At 51.5% G+C, this 18563-nt stretch overlaps 1 protein-coding gene across 3 annotated transcripts in view; it reads right to left on the bottom strand.

Annotated features, from left to right (window-relative positions):
• Positions 1-766: 766 nt before the first annotated feature.
• The window catches only part of Tes (testin LIM domain protein), a 42734-nt gene continuing 24937 nt past the window's right edge, over positions 767-18563 (bottom strand). For all 3 annotated transcript variants that reach the window (XM_005388117.2, XM_005388119.2, XM_005388118.2), the window contains exons 3-7: positions 11025-11277; positions 9831-10166; positions 8944-9159; positions 8425-8583; positions 767-1967 (exon numbers count right to left, since the gene is read on the bottom strand). In XM_005388117.2, coding sequence (XP_005388174.1) covers positions 1779-1967; positions 8425-8583; positions 8944-9159; positions 9831-10166; positions 11025-11277 — 1153 coding nt within the window. In that variant the 3' untranslated portion in view covers positions 767-1778. The remainder of the gene's footprint in view (positions 1968-8424; positions 8584-8943; positions 9160-9830; positions 10167-11024; positions 11278-18563) is intronic.

Here is an 18563-nt window from a genome sequence, read left to right as displayed (position 1 = left end):
GAATCTCTCAACTACTGTGGGAAAAGTAGGCTATTCAAAATGCTGAGCAAAATACACCTCCTACCGTTTGAGACAAGGCAAAAAAGTAAGCAAATATAAAGTGGTGCTTACACACTGTCATTGGTACCTGCAGTATCAGCACTGAAACGTGCGTGCAGAACTAGGTTACCTTTTGGCACGATGGCACACGTCCGAGGTCCCCGAGGTCATTTTTCGCGGCCCAGGCGGTGCGGTGCAGAGGGGGAGAGTGTAAGTCTGCGTGCACACGCGTGTGCGCAGTGGGGCCGACACACAGGCACTGACAGGATGAGCCCGAAAACCCGTGGAAACCTCCCTCGGGGACCAAACACTGCAGACTGAAGAAAACAAAAAAGAGCCCCCACACCCGGACACCCCCGCCCGTGTGCCGGTATCGGGCGGGAGCCTGCGGCTCCCCATTTGCTGCTTCTCCCAGTCACCATGAAACACTTTCACAAAACGAGCACAGCTGCAAACCGAGTATTCACCCAAGGAGGTCTTTCCAAACTTCAATTAAAACGACACATTTATTTTTTTTCCTCTAAAAGAAAAATTCCTGCACGAGCTGAAAATAATTTAACTTAAAACAACTTCATAATGAAAAGTCCTTTCTCTTGTCTGGTCAGACAACAGCAAGCTGCCTTTATTCCAGGCTGGGTAGTTTTTGTCCTGGGAGACACTGCCCTCTGCTGGGACAGAAGCTTTACTGCAGAAGGTATTTTTACTGAAAAAAGACGCGCAAAGAAGGTAATTTTTAAAGACTTTATTTTGAATAATAATATACGTATCATTTGTTCCATTTAACTTTCATAGTGCATAGCTGTGTTTGGCAGTATATAGGGAAAAATAAACATCAGAAATATCCACAGATGGGAGTATACTGGAAAATACATTTTATGTATCTATGAATGGGTTTAGAAATATTCTACGACAGAATCCATTAGGTAAGATTAAGAACCACGCAAAAAATGTCATTCAAACCATGGCAGAGAAGCGCAGTAAGTGCAAGTTATAGTTACCTGGGTATAAAAACTATACATATTCTTTGGATTAAAAACAGTACGAGGCTGGTTATGCCTAGACGAAAACCTACAGAAGTAAAAAGTGTGGATGGTGTTATGCCACCTGTGATAAAGAATACTCAAGGCCGCAGACGGACGTCAGCGGCTTACAGAGACCAGCGAGAGGCAGGCTAAGTGAGCCGCAGAGAAACGCAAGGAGGCGACGCCCCCGCGCCTAAGTCCGGACCGTGAGCGCGCGGGCGTTAAGTCCGCTCCAGGTGCTGCGCTGCGCTAGCTCACTGCGCACCCACGAGCTGCGCTCACGTGCACTACGAAGCTCCGGAGCACGGCCAAGCAATACCCGTAAAGCCTCGGCCTTAGGCCAGGTCTGGTTTTACACACGAAGGAGAAAGAGGAATGTAAAATCAGAAAAGTTCATCTTTCCATCCAAGACACTAACTTTGTTTTATATACATAGTTTTTGGCACCAGTGGTATAGGGATATGAAGATTAATTAAACTCAAGCTTCCAATTCAAAGACTTCACATTTAGGAAGCAGAGGAAAGCTAGGGGTCATCACCATTTTTAAAATCAAATGTTTAATGAACATTTTTGAAGTTAAGACAGAAAAATCTGATGAGGAAAATACAATCTTCTGCTTGCCTCTATAGTACTCTTTCTTTTCATCTTCTTCCAATGGCATTTTACAGTAGAAACGCGGACACTCTGCAGCGGCGGCCCAGACCGCCCGGTGCTCTCCTAGGACATCATCTTCTTGCACTCCACCGAGCAGAAGACCATCCCCTCCACGGGCACGAACTTCTGCCCGATGAGGCACCTGCTGCAGCAGGAGCACAGGAAGCACTCCGTGGACGCGTGCCAGCTGAAGCCGTTGTAGGTCACGCGCTGCACCTCCGGGTCGATGGCGTTGTGGCACCCCTGGCACACCTGCCCGGGAACAGTACGGGTGAGAGAAAGGGTGTGAGATCAAACAGTGCGGGAGCATTTCCACCGGGAGGCGAAATGAACAGGCGTCTTCAGACGGTAAATTAAATCACGACAACCTCCAAGACACACATACTGAAAGAGATGTCTAGTTCATCTATACGCCACACACTGCAAAGCAGCAGGCAGAGACCGAACAGGCAATCTAAAGAAGTCCTGAAGCCAAAGTGCAAAGCAGTACATCTGCTTTCAGCATATTCCACTAACTGGCGTATTAGTAATTATAAAGAAGTTTATTAGGTGATTCTTCCTCCCTCATTAAAGCTTTGAAGTGGTAATCTGTCTTACGTATGACACGTGAGATTATTAACATCACTAATTTCTAGACAGTATAAATTAAAATCATGTTCAAAGTAATTAAGGACTCAATTAAAAACACTGACAGTGTTTGAGAATAATGAGTTTGCACTAAAAATGTAACTTGTAGTTAACTGGCTTCTGTCCTGTCGTAAGATCAGTCATAATTTATGTATGATCTAATACTGTACAACGTTAATACTCAACTCCCTGCCAGTGTGTGTTACACTCAGATGCACACATGATGCACACACTGCTTTAACTGAGCGTGTATGTATAACGTAATACTCTTCTGTGTTACAGCAGGAAAGAGAAAACCAACCCACTGAAACTCCTGAAGCACAGACTAGTCCCAGACGCTTTTCTGCTTATATAAAGTGCTAAATGGATGTGAAACTCTGGTCCTCAACTACTTTATAACAAGTGCAGAAATCAAGGTGAGTCAGTGTAAGATGACAGCGGCTAATCTTACGCAAGCAGTTTGTTACTGTCAGTTTCAGACACTACCGAGCGGGGAGCGGTAGGCGGACGGGATCGTTCATCCTGAGCCGTCTCAGGCGAAAACCCTTCAGTGTGGCTGCTACGCAGTAGGCAAACCAGGTCAGGGCGGGCAGCGAGGCCCTGCTACACACGTCCGCTGCGGAGCTACAACGTACTTACGGTATTTCTAGAGCTACACTGCTTCTAAGCACAGAAATGGCAGTACAGCTCGGTAATCTAAAAGTACATGAACTCAGCCTTCCACAGGGAACAACAGCCATGTTTTCTTGGATGACTGACAGATTTTCCTGCATACAACAAAAACCGATATAATTACAAGCACACTCCTAACTGGCAGCTGCATCGTATAAACCACATTTGCATTTATTTTCTACAGCTTTACAACTCATTTCAAATTTTTAGTTTTGTACATTTCCTATGAAACTTTTAAACCTCGTCTGAAGGAAACAGAAGCGTCTAAGGCCATCCCACCCTGAACGCGCCCGATCTCGAATGAGACAAAAGCATTTCACACTGACGTTCCATGCCCTTGCTTGCAGACCATAATCTACCTTCCTTTTCTCACTCCTGTAATACTGTTTGTGGACCTTCCTATGATTAAGAAGCATATACTTTATTCTCAATTCGCGGAGAAAAGAACAGGTAACTGTTCAATTACACGTGGAATAAAGAAAGCTAGGGAACAACTGACGAGCACGCCACCGACAGAACGTAAGGTCCCGACGCTGACTTGTACTGCCGATTTCACTGCCACTCACCTCTGCCCCGCTCTGCAGTTCCAGAAGCCTCCAGCTCCCTACTCCTAACACATGACAGCCGCCACGCTGCGCACAGGCCTGGCCACTGCACACGCTTCCTGCGCACGCTAGACTTCCCGTCCCCGCCCCTCCCGCCTTTAACGGTACTTCCTCCGATCGCTCCTCCTCTCGGGCGAGTGCGGGGTGGCCACCGTGGCCGCCTCCTCTGGCGGGTGGCCCTGTGAGACCTCCTCCAGCGATCTTGGGGCGGCCCTGGAACTGCAGTAATCATGCGGAGCCAAACTGAAGGGGCGTCCCACTTTCCTCCGCCCAGTTAATTTTTATCTCAGAAAAGCCCTGTTCTGAGTTGAGCACGTGTGTTCATACCTAAAAATAATTTCTCTTTTCCCTCTTTTCTTAAGATGAGAGGATTTAAGCAGATCCATGTTCTGAACTAGGTAAGCTTCGAGATTTTACACCACGTGTTACCTGCACGCGCGGGGTCTGCCATCACCCAGGTTTGCTAGGGAGAGGGGCAGACACACATATTCCAACGTTAGACCAAGCCCAACGGTACTACCTTACCGAGAAGGTGACTCTTCTGAAGGAAATGATGCTACATATAAAAGTAAGTCATTTGGGAATTCTTTTATTACAAAAATCTGTGTGGTTATCTCCTGTGGATTAGACACAGTGCAACAGAGAGGAGCTTGTACCAGCTGAGTAAAGCGGTTCCACCTGTTTAAACCTTTCTTTAATAAATACGTATTAATCACCTACTATGCTGTTCCAACGGCAGGAATACAGCAGAAAAAGGCAGAAAAATCGCCTTGGTTTCACAGAGCTCCCTTCTAGTCCTCGAGAACAGGGCTGCACGTCTGTTACGGCCTGGATGTCCCCCAAGGCCAGCTGGCGCCCTTCGGGAAATGGCCGCTTCACGGGCCTCTAACTGATGACCATGTGCCTGCCCCTGCGGGAGGTGATGGACACACAAGGCGCAGCCTGAGGAAGCAGGTCCAGGGGAGATCTTGGGGACGCCCTCGGCTCTGGCCCCGCCTGCACGGGTCCTTCTCATCCGCCTCCTGGCCGCCAAGAGAGCAGGAGCTCCCCGCAATGCCTGCCCACCGTGCTTCTGCCTTGCTACGGGCCTAAACGCTGCGAAGCCAGCTCACCAGCACTGAAACGCCCGGAACGATGACGGTGACTGATGTCCGGTGTTACCCAAGTGACAGAGGCTAACACAGACGTCGGTGCAAGAAGGGGGACTGCCTGCGACTACACACTGCTCACGGTCTGACTGTACCTGACCGGAAACCCGGGGTCTCAGTGGTCTGCGGAACTCACTTGTGGGAGGGCTTCGGAGAGGTTTGGCGGGGAGCAGGAAAGCTCTAGAAAGTTGTAAGTGGAGTGCAGTAAGCAACCCTGGTGGCGGCTCAGAGAACCAGAAGGCCTACAGGAACGCTAACGGTGAAGACTGCTCATGCGACTTCACGTGGGAAGGAGGTGCCACCTTCTAGCAAAGAGCTTGTCTACATTTTGTCCACGCCCTGAACCATCATGGGAGGCTGCACTTAAAGTGATCCACTACTTACCCCGGGGGAGGTAATCGGTGGTGCAGGCCTCAGGCAGCGGCAGGGGTACTACCGGAAGTTCACAGTGAGAACTGGGAGCAAAAAGCAGGGCGGAAAGATAGGGAAACCTGCTGCTTGACCAGCAAAGTCACTGCAGCGGCTGAAGAGATCGGCACCACTGAAAATAAGCCGAAGTACTTGGTACTGCGACAACAGAAAGGCCTGGAGAGGGCCTCAGCGGCTGCCAGACACTCTACTCACAGGCTGGCGGGCTCCACGCACAAACCCCTGGGAAGGACACCGCTCTGGGAAGAGAGCGGCGTGGGAAGCTCGCCCGGACAGGGCCACCCGGGAGCCGGCTCACGACGCTGCCCTGGCCACGCAGTCAGCGGCCACTGCAGCTGCGCTCTGGAGAGGCCTGTACTGCCGGTGCTGGCAGCAACTGCGGCATGCACATGCTGCTGGCGTTGTAGGCAAGCAGCACTTAGAGTGACGGGGTCGCAGAGGTCTCCACCGACTCCACAGGGAAGCCTGGGAGGCCCGACACCGTGCAGGGTCAGAGCCCTTGCGGGGGCCTTTGAGACGGCCCTGCATGTAGTTGTAGGAGTGAAGCAGCAGCTACACTGCAGACCCCAGCAACTTGGCAATGCCAGGAACGGGGACGTGAGCCAAGGAAAACAAGGCAGCGAGCCGAGCCAGCCCAAGCGTGGCCATGCCGGCTGCAGGAGGCCAGGCTGTCGGGACGGCCTTCTGGAGCTCAGTCAGGCCGGGGGCTGCCCGAATGCCGGACCCGAGCTGTAGGACTGAGTGTCTGCCTGGCGGGCCTGGGTCTTGCCTGGCCCGCTCCCTTCGCTCTTTGCTCGCTGCTCCCTCCCGCAGGGGGAGTGTTTCCCCGCACACATCGGCACCTGCGTGTGTGTGGGAAGTCCGGAAGTGCTTTCTGTTCCAAGGGAGCTCACAACGAGAGTCTGCCTGGAGCTGTGGGGGAGACTTTGGGTGGGACTCCTGAGCAACGCAGGAACTGCTCAGACCTCGGCGACTTCTGGCGATGGACTGAGTGCGCCCTGCCTTATGAGGTGACCTCTGGCCCTCGGCAGGGGTGAAATATGGCTCAGATCTAACACGGCCCCTGGGGCCACCTGACGGGCCTTGGGCAGGGTGGGGTCGTGAAGCCTCTGACTTCATCAGTGGATGAACTCAGTAATGACGAGGAGGTCTCAGGAAGGAAGCGGGGTGCGGAGGCGCGGCTCTGTGGCTCACGCACGGCCTCAGCTCGCCGCTGTCCCGAGGGGAGCGCTGCCCTCCGCAGTGCCCGTCTGCCACCACGGCTCTGCTTCAGCGCGGGCCCGACCCAGGCTGCGGCTGTGAGTACCAACAACCCTCTCTTCCCGTGTCAGCGAGGGCGAACCCGCTGGAGACCGAGCGCGCGAGCTGCAGCCCACGCCTGCTCATGTGTCACGAAGTGCCGACCCTGGATTAAGCCGCGAGACTGAGGTTTGAGTGTAGGAAGAACGACACGCACACTCGTGACATCATCGCGGAGGGGCTCGCCATGCTCGCTGGGGCACACGTGCCACCGGCCTGCCACCACTGCTCTGTGTGGATTCAGGTCACTTACTGTCACAGCAGTGGAAGCTAACACAACATCGTACAAAAATACGTATGACGGTGTCTTTCTTCCATAAACAGCTGCAACAACATTTACAGAAGATGATTCTAGCTAAATAAGCCACAGAACAACGGAATATCTTTTTCCTGGTAAAAGCAGAGTCCATAATGACCCTAAACTGAATGAGAAACATGGGAAAACACGGGAGCTACCCAGACGTTCCCTAACATTAGACACCGCAGATGGGGGGAAAACGCGCACACTCCACTCCAGCCGCTCACACGGCCTCGTAATGGAGACAGGTTAGGGACACCGCCCCACACGCACGCACTGCCCCTCGGGACATGGAGACCCAGGCAGACAGAGAAGTGGAGCTTGGGAGCAGGCAATCAGGAAAGGGCTCAGAAAAAGGTGAGGCCTGAATTTAGTCTGGAGGAACGTGCAGAACAGCCAGGTTACACAAGGAACAGGCGATGTGTCAGAAAAACTGGTTAGGGTGGGCAAGACGACAGCGCATAAAGTACAAAAAGCAGGTGATGTGTGGAAATGCGTAAGCTAGGTTAGAAAATACTCCAAGTGATAGGGAAGGCAGGAAGGGACCAGACCTGCGTTAGGAAGATCATCGCCCATCACTGCGGAAGGCGGCTTTTGGTAGCAAGATGAGTAACAGAAGGGGTGGGGAGCGGGTCTGAGATCACTGCTGTAATTAAACTGACAAGGACGGAAGTCTGAAATAGGACGGCTGTAACTGGGAGGGCCTGAGACAGTCTGATGAGAAAGAGCTGTTAGAAAATGAAGGACTAGCCGGGCACGGTGGCACACGCCTGTAATCCCAGCACTCAGGAGGCTGAGGCAGGAGGATCACTGCAAATTTGAGACCAGCCTGGGCTACAAAGTGAGCTCAAAGCCAGTCCAAACTGCATAGTGAGACTCTGTCTCAAAAAGTCCAAAAGAAAGAAAGAAAGAAAAAGGAAGGAAGGAAATAAGTGAAGGTCTGCATCTGGAGAAGGTTAGGTGAGAACAGGCACTAGTGTCAAAACTTACTGCTCATTTTCATAGCTCCATACTCATAGCTCCACATAAATACATGTTTTTCTTCCTTACCAGGGAGTCTTGTTTACGTGAGAGTCCAAACGAACAGCAGAGGGCTGCCCTTCCTGCATTTCTGGCTGGTAAGCCCTACCACACCCGGTCAGCCTTTTACCCGTTATCAACATCACCTATGCACGGGCCATCATGCCCTAGCAGCTAGGACAGCAGATGCCGGAGAAACCACACACTCACATAAACGAAGTCCTAACGGGTGGCCCAGTACCGTGAAGAGAAACCCCACACGCTCACACGCGGCTGAAGACATGAGTCACCCCCAGCAACACTTCAACGGAGTCTGATCTGTACTCATGAAAATAAATTTCCTTCCCATTAAGGGTTTTTTAAAAAAGTGACAGTTTTACTCTCCGCAGCACTTATAATCCCTCCTGCACACACAAGCAGAGCGGGCCACCTGGAGGGGCTTGCGGTCAACGCACGTGCTGTGCTTTAGTTACGCGGACTTTAACCCTGCGCCGGCGCTAATGCTTCCCGCGTGAGCCGTGCTTCCTGCCGCTCATCTGCAGGAATGAAAGGAGGCGCAAGCTCAGATCACAGAGCAGGCCCAGGCAGGCGCGTCTCCCCGCGCGGCTCACCACAGCATGGTTCTTCACGTAGCAGGGCTTGCACACCGGCCTCTCCTCGACCATCACGTACACGGCCCCGGCGAGGACGCAGTCACAGTCAAAGCAGCAGAAGTGCTTCAGGTGCCAGTTCTGGTTTTCCGCCTGAGTGTACTCATTGCTAAATATCAGCTGGGAAAGGGCAAGAACAACACGCATCAGGCACTTCTCACTGTGCTACAGATGACGAAGTCAGGCTGTTTAGACAGGCACGTAGACTACAGGTGGATTAGACACCTTCCTGGGGCTTAAGGTCTGCAAATGAACATTAAGCTTGAATTTGTTGCCGTTTAGCACGAATCAGCGTTTGGTACCTGCTCAGCCCCTCACTGTCAGCACAGCTAACATCTAGAGCGAATGAAATCCTAAGTTCGTCTCATTAACCTTCCCTGGATGGAGACGAACAACTAGTGCTCAGTCCACTCCTGCTGCCCTGGGTGAGGGGCTGCCCAGAAGGACGGGGAGCCGCGCCGGGCGGCCCCACGGACAAACCTCGTCACAGCCAGCACAGCGGGGCTTCTCGCTGTCACAGTAGTGCCTGCCGCAGAACAGCTTCCCGTTCTTCCAGAAGTAAATCATGTCGACCAGGAGCTCCCCGCAGCAGCTGCAGACGAAACACGCCGGGTGCCACAGCTTGCTGTAGCCGGCCCGCTCCGCGTAGATGGCCGGGTCCCCCTCCTTCATTCCCAGGGCGCAGCCGTAGCAGGACTGAAAGGGAAGCGTCCAGACAGTGCGGTCAGGGAGGCCGTTCTCGCGGCAGTGCAGAGCAACAGCGTGCCGGGCTGCGTCCCTGACCTGCCCGCCCAGGGGCGACGCCACTGACGCTCTGGCACGCGGGCTCCCCTAGCTTTCCTGAGCCGCGCAAGCCCACTTCTTCCAGCCTACTGTTTCCTGAAGTGAAGTCATGATGGAGGTAGCAACTTTCACCTGAATTTTACATGAGTTCTTGCAAAAAGGCCTATTTCAGAGCTTATTAGTAACTGTTCTCCAGCGCGGAACGAACGGCTGAGGCGCTCACTGGAACAAGGAGAACACATCAGTGGGTTTCCTTCCCGGGCCTGCTCATCTGTGTTGCAAGGGTCCACCCCGCGAGCCCTGGAGAAGGACTCCAGCCTCCCCCTCGGAGAAACACACACACCAAGGTGCTGCCAACGCGGCCACACAAGGCGCGACTGAATTCCAGAGTCACAAGCGACACTGAACTAACCTAAGCACGTATTACTCGTTTATAGGCCGAGACAAGCAGTCGCCGGGAAAGTTAGGGCAGGAAGGAGACTCCAGACTAGTACGCCAGCGGGCACAGGGCTCCGTGGCACAGCCTGGCCAGCGTGAGTTCAGTGCCAGGTACCACAAAAATAAAAACTGACAGCTCTACTCACATATTGGGACTGTCTGTGCTCTGCAGATTTGTCCTCCACGGCCCCCGCCGCTGCTGGGGTGCTTCTGTCCCCTCCAGGGAGGTGCGCTTTGTGGGGACCTTGGGTGTCCACCTCACAGGGAAGTTTGACGTCTCCGACTCCCAGGGCCTCGCTCTTGTATTTCTTCACGAACTGCTCCATCTCCTTCACCTCTTTGGGCGACAGCTCGTGGCACTTGGACGGGTCCTGGTCGTGCGCCGGGAGCTGCTTAGCCAGCTGCTTCTTGCGGTACTGCGCTCCCTCCGAGCCTGCCACGGGCTGCTTCTCCCTGGGCAGCATCTGCATGTACTGCCTGGCCTGCAGCAGAGAGGCCACCGTCAGGCGAGGCGCGCTGGCCACCAGGCACCGCGGCCTTGTAACACACGTCACAAGCAGGCTACTTACGAGAAAGGTGCATTTTAGCTGTTAGCAGCAATTCATTTGCATGCTGTAAATACCCTGAGACGTTCACACATTAGAAATTGGTATACTAATGGAGGGAGGTAGGTAATAAAAGCTTTGTTCATGATGAAATTAATTTTTTCAGTTTATAAAAAGATTTTAATACTTCTATTTACTTGTGCTAAGTCAACAAACATATGATTGAAAGACAAGGTAAATTCTTAGGCAGACACGGTTACAATGGCCTATGGACCCGCAGCACTTTCACCGTACGGAAAATGATACAAGACTCACTTGAACGACCTACCTAATCTTTCTCGAAGACTTCTAAATGCTTCACCTAGTTACCCTAACAGTGGAAGGGGCTCAACACAAGCTTGAATTTTTTGCCTTATACAGTAAAAAAGCAAAATGTTTAAATTAACATTTTTGTTCAGCAAACAACGGCAGAAATTCTATTCCTTAAATATTCTCTGCCACTTTAAGAGAAATCCTCCTGGGAGAAAATGAGGGGTTACTAGCTTGATTTAAAACATGCCATTTTCGTGTGATTATTAAGCATGTCAGAGCAGTCCCTGCAACCTCGTGTAGTCAGAAAAATTCTGTGAGGTGTTTTCTAGTCTTTACAGTTCAAAAGACTGTGATGGGAGGCAGGGTCAAGGTCGCGGGATCTCCCAGCCCAAACACACGCAGGGTGGCTGCGAGCCGCGCCACGCAAGGAACTGTCCCGAATGCACGTCCGGGATGAAGAGACGCCTGCCCCCGCCCATTTACCAGGGCCTGGTTCTGCACAGGAGGGGCCCACTCGTAGGTGACGGTGTTGATGGAGACGTCCTTCTTGGCAGCGACGGGGTTGGTGAGAATCATAACGTTGCGCTTGTACGTGGGGATCCCGTCGGACTTCAGCTTTGCGAGCAGGGTGGTGTACTTGGTGTCCTGGAACAGCCTCCCCACTTTCCGGTCCTCTTCGCTGCTCAGGAGGACGTCATGCTCTTCTTGGCCGCACTTGCAGTTGCGACATATTTTTCTATAATTTAGGAAGCGTAAGTGGGAGACGGTTAACCACCCAATTGGTAGTAAGTGTATGCCCACGTGCGCAGTTCACAAAGTACTTTTAAACGTATACAGTGGACTGCAAAGGCCGCCTCGGTGGGGGAGGGACGCGTACCCACAAATGTAAGCAAGAAGGAAATACACAAATAGACCTTTTCCTTGTAGGACTCCTGGTATGATTAAAAAGCACATGCTCAAGGGGGCATGTCTGAAACGAACCCTTCCGGGGTTACTCATTCTTTCACCAAAACCAGTACATAGATCCCCAAAAAGCTATCACGGCAAGGGCTTTATATCTTATTGCATGTTAGTGTTCCACTGCCTCTCCCACCCAGAAAATTTTACAGTGACAGACTGGGGCCTGGCATCACTTTTCCCATCCAGAGACCAACTTTCTCACTTCCTTTCCATTCCATTTCCCATTCCTGTTCCTTCCCCTTCCCCTGCTGTCCCCTTCTCTGCTTCTTTTTCCTCCCCTTTCCTTCCTTCATTTTTTTCCTCCCTTGCTTACCACCTACCACGTCCTCTACTACGTATAAAAAGACAGGTGAACAAAAGCGTCTGCCATCACAGCAGGGGCATCACCCTAACCCAATCTGTCCAGGACCAGCTCCACAGGAAGTCGCACATTCATTCACAGAACCTACACGTATGCCCACGTGCCAAGCAATGTGCTTTATACCAGGGCAGCAGTGGAGCAAACGGGCCCCATCATCAGCCTTCTAGGACCACCCCGACGGCGAGCAGTTCTCACTTGACCCTGGGGAGAAAACGCGCCCATATGCAAGTGATGTTTAGGTTTAGGATGTGGAAAACGCAGTGCATGTTGTTCACGGAGAACAGCAAAGGGAGAAGCAAAGCCTCGCAAGCTGCGGGTAGAAAAAGCAGTTCTCCGCAGGGGCCCTGACTTAGGGACAAGATTGCTCCTCAGGGAACCAGCAAAGACCGGCAGGACTGTAAAGAGGAAAACAAATGGGACGATCAAAAGCTGGAGAGGAAGGCGGCACGCGACTGTGCGGAGACCTAAGAGGACACACTGTGGAATTCGGTCTGCAGCACAGGAGTCGTCAGGAGGCAGGGCAGGGCCAATGACACGGTCAGATCTGCAATGTTAAGTACCTCACACCCCGCCCCGTGGAGGAGGGATGGAGTGTGGGACACATCTGGAAGCAAGGAGACCTAACACGTTAACTGTGCCTTTAATTCACAACGGGACGCTTCTTAGTAACAGGGACGCTGTGGCTATTTCATAAAGGCAATTTCCACGTTAGACGGTCACTGCTGTGGTCCAGGTAGATGCGTTATAGCCTGGACTAAGGTTTCACCAGTAATGATGAAAAGAAAGATTTTAGCTATCCTTGAATACAGGAATTACTTTACCTCGTGGCTCATTTGGATGCAATGTTGGGTTCTTAAAAAAATGAACACGGGTTTGAGGATTAGGCAGTACGCTGGAGGGATGTCTCTTGCACTAAGTAATTAATACAAAAGACAGCCAGCCTGGAGCTAAGGGACAGGGCAGGTTGACGAGCCTTTACCGACACATTTGAAATGCTATGAGGCCAGGCAAAACCACCAAGGAGGCAGTAGGATATGCAAGTCTAGGGTTAGCAATCAGCCTGGGGGAAAAACAGCGGGGAGTCAGGGCCCAACAGAGAAGGTACACCACCCTCACCTCCCACGGAGAGCGGCGAGGCCTGGTGAGGCTCACGGCAGCGGCCAGAGGCTGGGAAAGGTGACGCAGAAAGACAGAGAAGCGGGAAGGCCGCGGGAGCAGAAATCTAAGCTGGATCTGCAATACAGGACAGCAGGCATGCGTGTTTTAAAGGCCGCACATCGCTCAGGAAGCACTAACGGCGTAAACTAACATCAGACCGTACTAGGTTAAACCCGCACGCTAAAACACCGAGGGAACTAACAGAAGAACTTTATGGCTTAAATGCTCAAACTGAAAATTATGAAGAGAAGTATTCAACTCAGGAAGGTAGGAAAAAGCAGAATTACCCTAAAGTACCGGGAAGGAAAATAAGAGTAAGAGCAGAAACTAATAAAGTGAATGTTTGCTTTTCATTACACGCAGAAATGGCGCTGGACACATTTCAACACCTCTCACGTTAACAGTTTGTTTAGTAACTTCAGAAAGAACTAGCAGCATTCCAGAGTTTTGGGAAAAAACAAAACAAAACAAAAATCGAACACTGGGTCAACTTTAAACTCAGTGGATTAATTTTACGATGGGAAACAAGAAGGTAACTTGATATATCTAATTCTGTTCATATCATCCTGAAGGTACTGTTCAGAGCAGTGAGAAAAATTTAAGAACAGGAATCGTAAGGATTCATCAGAAAGGAAGAAACTGAACCGTTACTCACAGCTGCTATGGTTGGCCACACAGAAAGGCAACTTACTAGCATTACGAGGAGCTTTTCCCGGTGTGGCAGGACAGGCCTATAAACCCAGCGACTTGGAAGGCTGAGGGAGGAGGCCAGGCTGGGTAACTCCGTAACACCTTGTCTAAACTTAAAAACCAACATCTAAAACCAGAAATTAATCTCTTTGTCAAGTAACAAACCAACAGATAATTATATGTATTTTTGTGCCCTGAGTTTTCTTAAACCTTTCTTCAGTGTATGAATTCAAATTCAAATATTAGATCACGAGTTAAGCACAGCACTGCCCAAGGGCAGTGCCTCTCCCTTGCGGTGGTCTTTCATCTTTCTGAAGGAAATTCAGTGGCTCAGAGCATAAACCTGAGCCTGACCACCCAGCGGAAACACTGCTTGGTTTCCTTGGTAACCAAGGTTCGTGCACATCCGCTGGGTTCTCCGTCCTGACCTGGAGATAAGCTCTTCTGAACTGCAGGGTGACGGGAGCACCTACGTCATGTGTTTGTGGTGTCAAAGGAGTGAGCATACACAGCTTGGCACATGCCACGTTCTTTATCACTATTAGCTGTGATTATTCATATTCCTGTTGATCACCCTGATGTCTGTCCTTTATCTCAAATCTGCTTCTGCGTTTACGGAGTTCTCACTTGCTTTCTAATACGCATTTGCCCTTTTACCTCAGCTGGAGTGTAACCTGGGAAAACGGCTGCAAGCAGTGGGCATTTGGTTGCATATCTGAAGATCAGTAAAAAACATTTTAATACTGTATGCAAAATTGTCTTATTTGTACAAGGGTCTGCCCTTCTAGGGAGAAGATCGCAATCTTCAGATTCTCTGATAAACCACTGATCCAAAAATGATTCAGGAAGAGGATCCCTGTAAAGCTTCTGTTTCATCCTATAACTGAATCTCTATGTGTAATGTGTAAGTTGTCAAAATAAAAATGGAGTATTTTGTGTCAACCCCAACAAAAAATAAGGCAAGAGGTACGAAAAACAAATATGAGGTCTGACTTATTGAGAGAGAGGGAGAGAGACACGGTAGCAGGACGTGTACGGGGACAGACACGAGGGCAGAAAGGCGAATTCCTTTCCTTGTGCACACATTGGTCAGAAATCTTTATTTGGTAAAATTTTGTTGAGTAAGCGTATCTTAGTAGCGCTAGAAAGGATTCTTTCTTACGTCGGGTTATCTCACACTCCCATCTGGTGGAAAGGAGCACAGTTCTACTTTCATCACTGTTGTTTCTCAGTTACCAAAAACCAGGAAAATATTTATGGAACTGTCACACTGCTTTTGGATCCCATTTAAGGGACCCTTTCCTGACGAGGAAGGCGGTGAGGTGGGAGCTGAGCTCGGACTCAGACCGCTGTGGCCGTGGACTTCGGCATGCCTCCTGCCAAGGAGCAAAGTGACTGCCTGAAGGATGGAGGACGCGCGGTGAATGCGGGACCTGGGAGCGTTCGTGACCATGACCTACTTCACTACAACATGTCTGATGCAAAGTAAGGAGCTGGGTTTTAGAACTTGATAAAGTAACAGTAAAAGACAGTGAAGAAAACAAAGCCTTCTGGTTTCTGAGCATGAACTAGCTGCAACATGGTGAGATAACGTGCATCTACTGTGCAGGCGCCCCATGGAAAGGCGTGTACCCACCCACCACCTCGGACCCATCTCCGTACCTGGCCACTCAAGGCAGGACTCGCATCCTGAGGACGCCTGTTTTGCTTTCCTCCCCTTCCCCCATTAAGCGTACTTTCACTAAGCAAATAAAATCAGATTAAAACAACGCCACGACCGCAGCAGCGACGAGGGAAAAAGCAGCAGCTGAGAGTCAGACTAAGCCTGATTATCAGTTCTCTAAGCAGGGAGAACCCGGGGCTGATTCGTTACCCATTTTAAACCCACACTGCAGTGTAACCACGCGTCCTCACTGAGCCCGAGTGGGTCCCGCCGGCTGGCATTGTCCTCACCAAAGCAGCTGGAAGGGTGGGTCCCATCTCTCCCAGCCCCCCCGCACCGCAGCGCCCTGCCACGGTGCAAAGCGCCAGCCCAAGACCCCTGGGAGCCACAGGAACCGAGGCTACTTCCCCTTACACAGTTTGTAAGAAAAGGCCTTTCTTGCGCTTTTAGACTACAGTGTCTTGCATGTGGGGGAAAAGCAGGGGAAGGCATTCAGAATTAAGTTCATTTCATTAAAAGTCTTAAGATGTAGAGGTACACAGGGGAGCTCTGAGATGTGGGTGTAGTAAGAAGTTACTTGTACAAAAATAACTTACCACACACACATATGGAAACAATGTTACGCACGACAAGCCAAAACTCTACACTCTGAACAAGGAGTCCATCGGGGGAGAGAGAACCAAACCACCAAAAGCACCGCCCGGAAAAATGAGATTTACGGTTCCAAGCGGAAAGCAGTCCAGACCCATCCTTCAGTTTCCCTCTGTATCACTACTATTTTTCACAGCAGGTCACAGACAGTGGAGGCCTCGCCACGCTGCCAACACTCTCGGTGATTTACAGGCAAGATCGCGGCCCTGCTACAAAACGTAACTTAAAGGGCTGGAAGGTGCCCTTCTGGAACAGAGCTGCACACACACGGACTGGAGGGTGGGCCTCTGCTACGGGATCCAACGCAAGTATCACTCCATTTATGGTAGAGGACTTCTCGTTTTCAGCCAGCTCTAAACTGAGTGCAAAGTCTGAAGAGATTTAATCAACACTTTTTTTTGTAAAATGCAACAGTTTTATTGGACAGACTTAACACAGGTAAGACAGAACAGCAATGACGTCACTTGCACTAACGTTCCGCGACTGTAATGAGATTACTGAACTGTAATGAAGCAACTGGCTGTAACTCCTTGAGGCTTTGGGTCTGTGCTAGACACGTCACACGTCTGTCACTACACTTCCGGAAGTGTGTGCAGCACACAGCGGCTCTGGCTGGGCAGGAATGGGCTTCCTCGGGCTCTTGTCTCCCTCCGCTCCTGTGCCGCCGTGGCATGCTGGAGGAGGGGAGGGCCCAGGGCGGAGGGCCCTCTGTCCACAACATGTCTGTCACCGAAACCACACTTCACGAGAAGACTCCGGTGCATCTCCCGGTTTCCTGGCCGTAAACGTGAACTATGCCGTCTACTCTCTAATCTGCCGTGTAGGAGGGTGCCATTAGCAGGCTGTACCAAGCTGTGGATTCAGATTCATGCCGTCCAAACGTAAGCTGTGACTCCGGGGAGTTCTCGCGTATAAAATGCGGACGGGGGATCACGGACAAGCAGGCACAGAGAGTGCTGCAGCAGCAGAATTCCATCATGTTCCTAACACCTTTGTCCCTGGTACTATGCCCATGTTTCTTTACACGGGGAGTGGGAGATTACCCAGAGGTGCTCAGTACAGTCACTGAAACCCCTGCAGAGCAATGCCTTTTCTCTGGGCGCGTAGCAGATCCAGAGAGAGGAGAAGTAAGAAGAGACTCTAAGTCCTACTGCTGGCTCTGAAGGTGGAAGGGGCCGAGGTAAGGAATCTGAGCAGCTTCTCACAGCTCAGAGCCAAGGAGAACGCTGGGACGTCAGCCCTAAAGCACAAAGTCTAATTCTGCTAACAGGAGTGAGCCTGGAAGCGGGGTCTTCCTCCGAGCTTCTAGTAAACCCTACCTTGGTCCACACTTCAAGCCTTTTGAGACTCTAAGGAGGGATTCCAGGTAAGCATTTCCCCGCATCTTTCAAACTTTTTTCCCAGGCCCTGTCCTGGGCAGCAGGAAAGGGGCCCCCGCGGAGCAGCGTGGCGGAGCCCGGGCGTGGGCACCTGCTCCCTGGCTTCCGGAAGTGCGCGCCGTCGGGGGACGGCCACCGAGCTGGTGATGTGTGCAGCGAGGACAGAGGTGACACACGCTAGCCGCATCGCACCTTCACACACTGACACCCCACCCCGATGGCACGACGCACGCAGCTAGGGCTTTGGGGGGCAACGGGTTCAGAGGTCTCGGGGTGGGGTCCCGACCCGACAGGCCTGCGGCCTCAGGAGAGAGGACACGTCTCCCCACACAGGAAAGCCACCTACGTGTACAGTGAGACGCAGCTGTCTAATCTAGGACAGAGAGTCCTCACCGCAGCCGAACAGGTGTGGGTCTCCCAGCCTTCAACATCAAGCGAAAACACAACTGTCTAAGCCGCCAGCTCCGTGGTACTCTGTCCCGTCAGGCCAAGCTGCTAACAGAGGGGCGAGGGAGACTCCTCGGAAGCACTGCTTCAGCTGGGGCCTTCTGCTTCTCTGAAGCGGAAGGGAAGTTCTTTCCACATAAAGGACACGTGAGAGAGGCTCAGAGATCCCACGGAAGGACACGGAGCAGGACAGTGCGGCGGGCTGGAACGCAGGCAGAGGCCAGATGCTCAGGCCGCCCAAGGCCACGGAGGGACCAAGGCCAGCGGGACTGAGAAGGCTTTGTTTTTCACCTCAATCCCTTCATTCAGGTCAGAAAACACCTAAATCCAAGTTCCCAAACCTACGTTCCACAGCACGTATTTAGAGGTGTCACATTACGTAACAGGTGCGCTAACTGCGGGGCTCCTTCCGGTCTTTATACGGCTAATACTTCTCCTCAGTCTCCAAAAGGCTACAGTATCCAGACTTGAACAGACAAAGACTGGATCGGGAACCCATTTTCCAAGAGCCCTCTCTCAGGGTCAGGGTTACCAGAGCACATTCTGTGAAATGTAGAATAAACCATCTGCTTTATTGCTTGACCTGCTGGGTTTTTCTTTTCATTTCTTATCAGCACATGTCTGCAGTGCGTACCGCTTCACCGCTTATGGGAGCCAGACCTGGACCCGTGACGTCCCCACTCCTTCCTCGTACCCTTCCTCTCCCCTCCCTC

Source organism: Chinchilla lanigera, unplaced genomic scaffold (assembly GCF_000276665.1).
Source record: "Chinchilla lanigera isolate Chin_1 unplaced genomic scaffold, ChiLan1.0 scaffold00031, whole genome shotgun sequence".
Classification (NCBI taxonomy): Eukaryota; Metazoa; Chordata; class Mammalia; order Rodentia; family Chinchillidae; genus Chinchilla; species Chinchilla lanigera.
The sequence above is the reverse complement of the archived record's forward strand: the minus strand, read 5'-3'. Positions and strand labels throughout refer to the sequence as shown.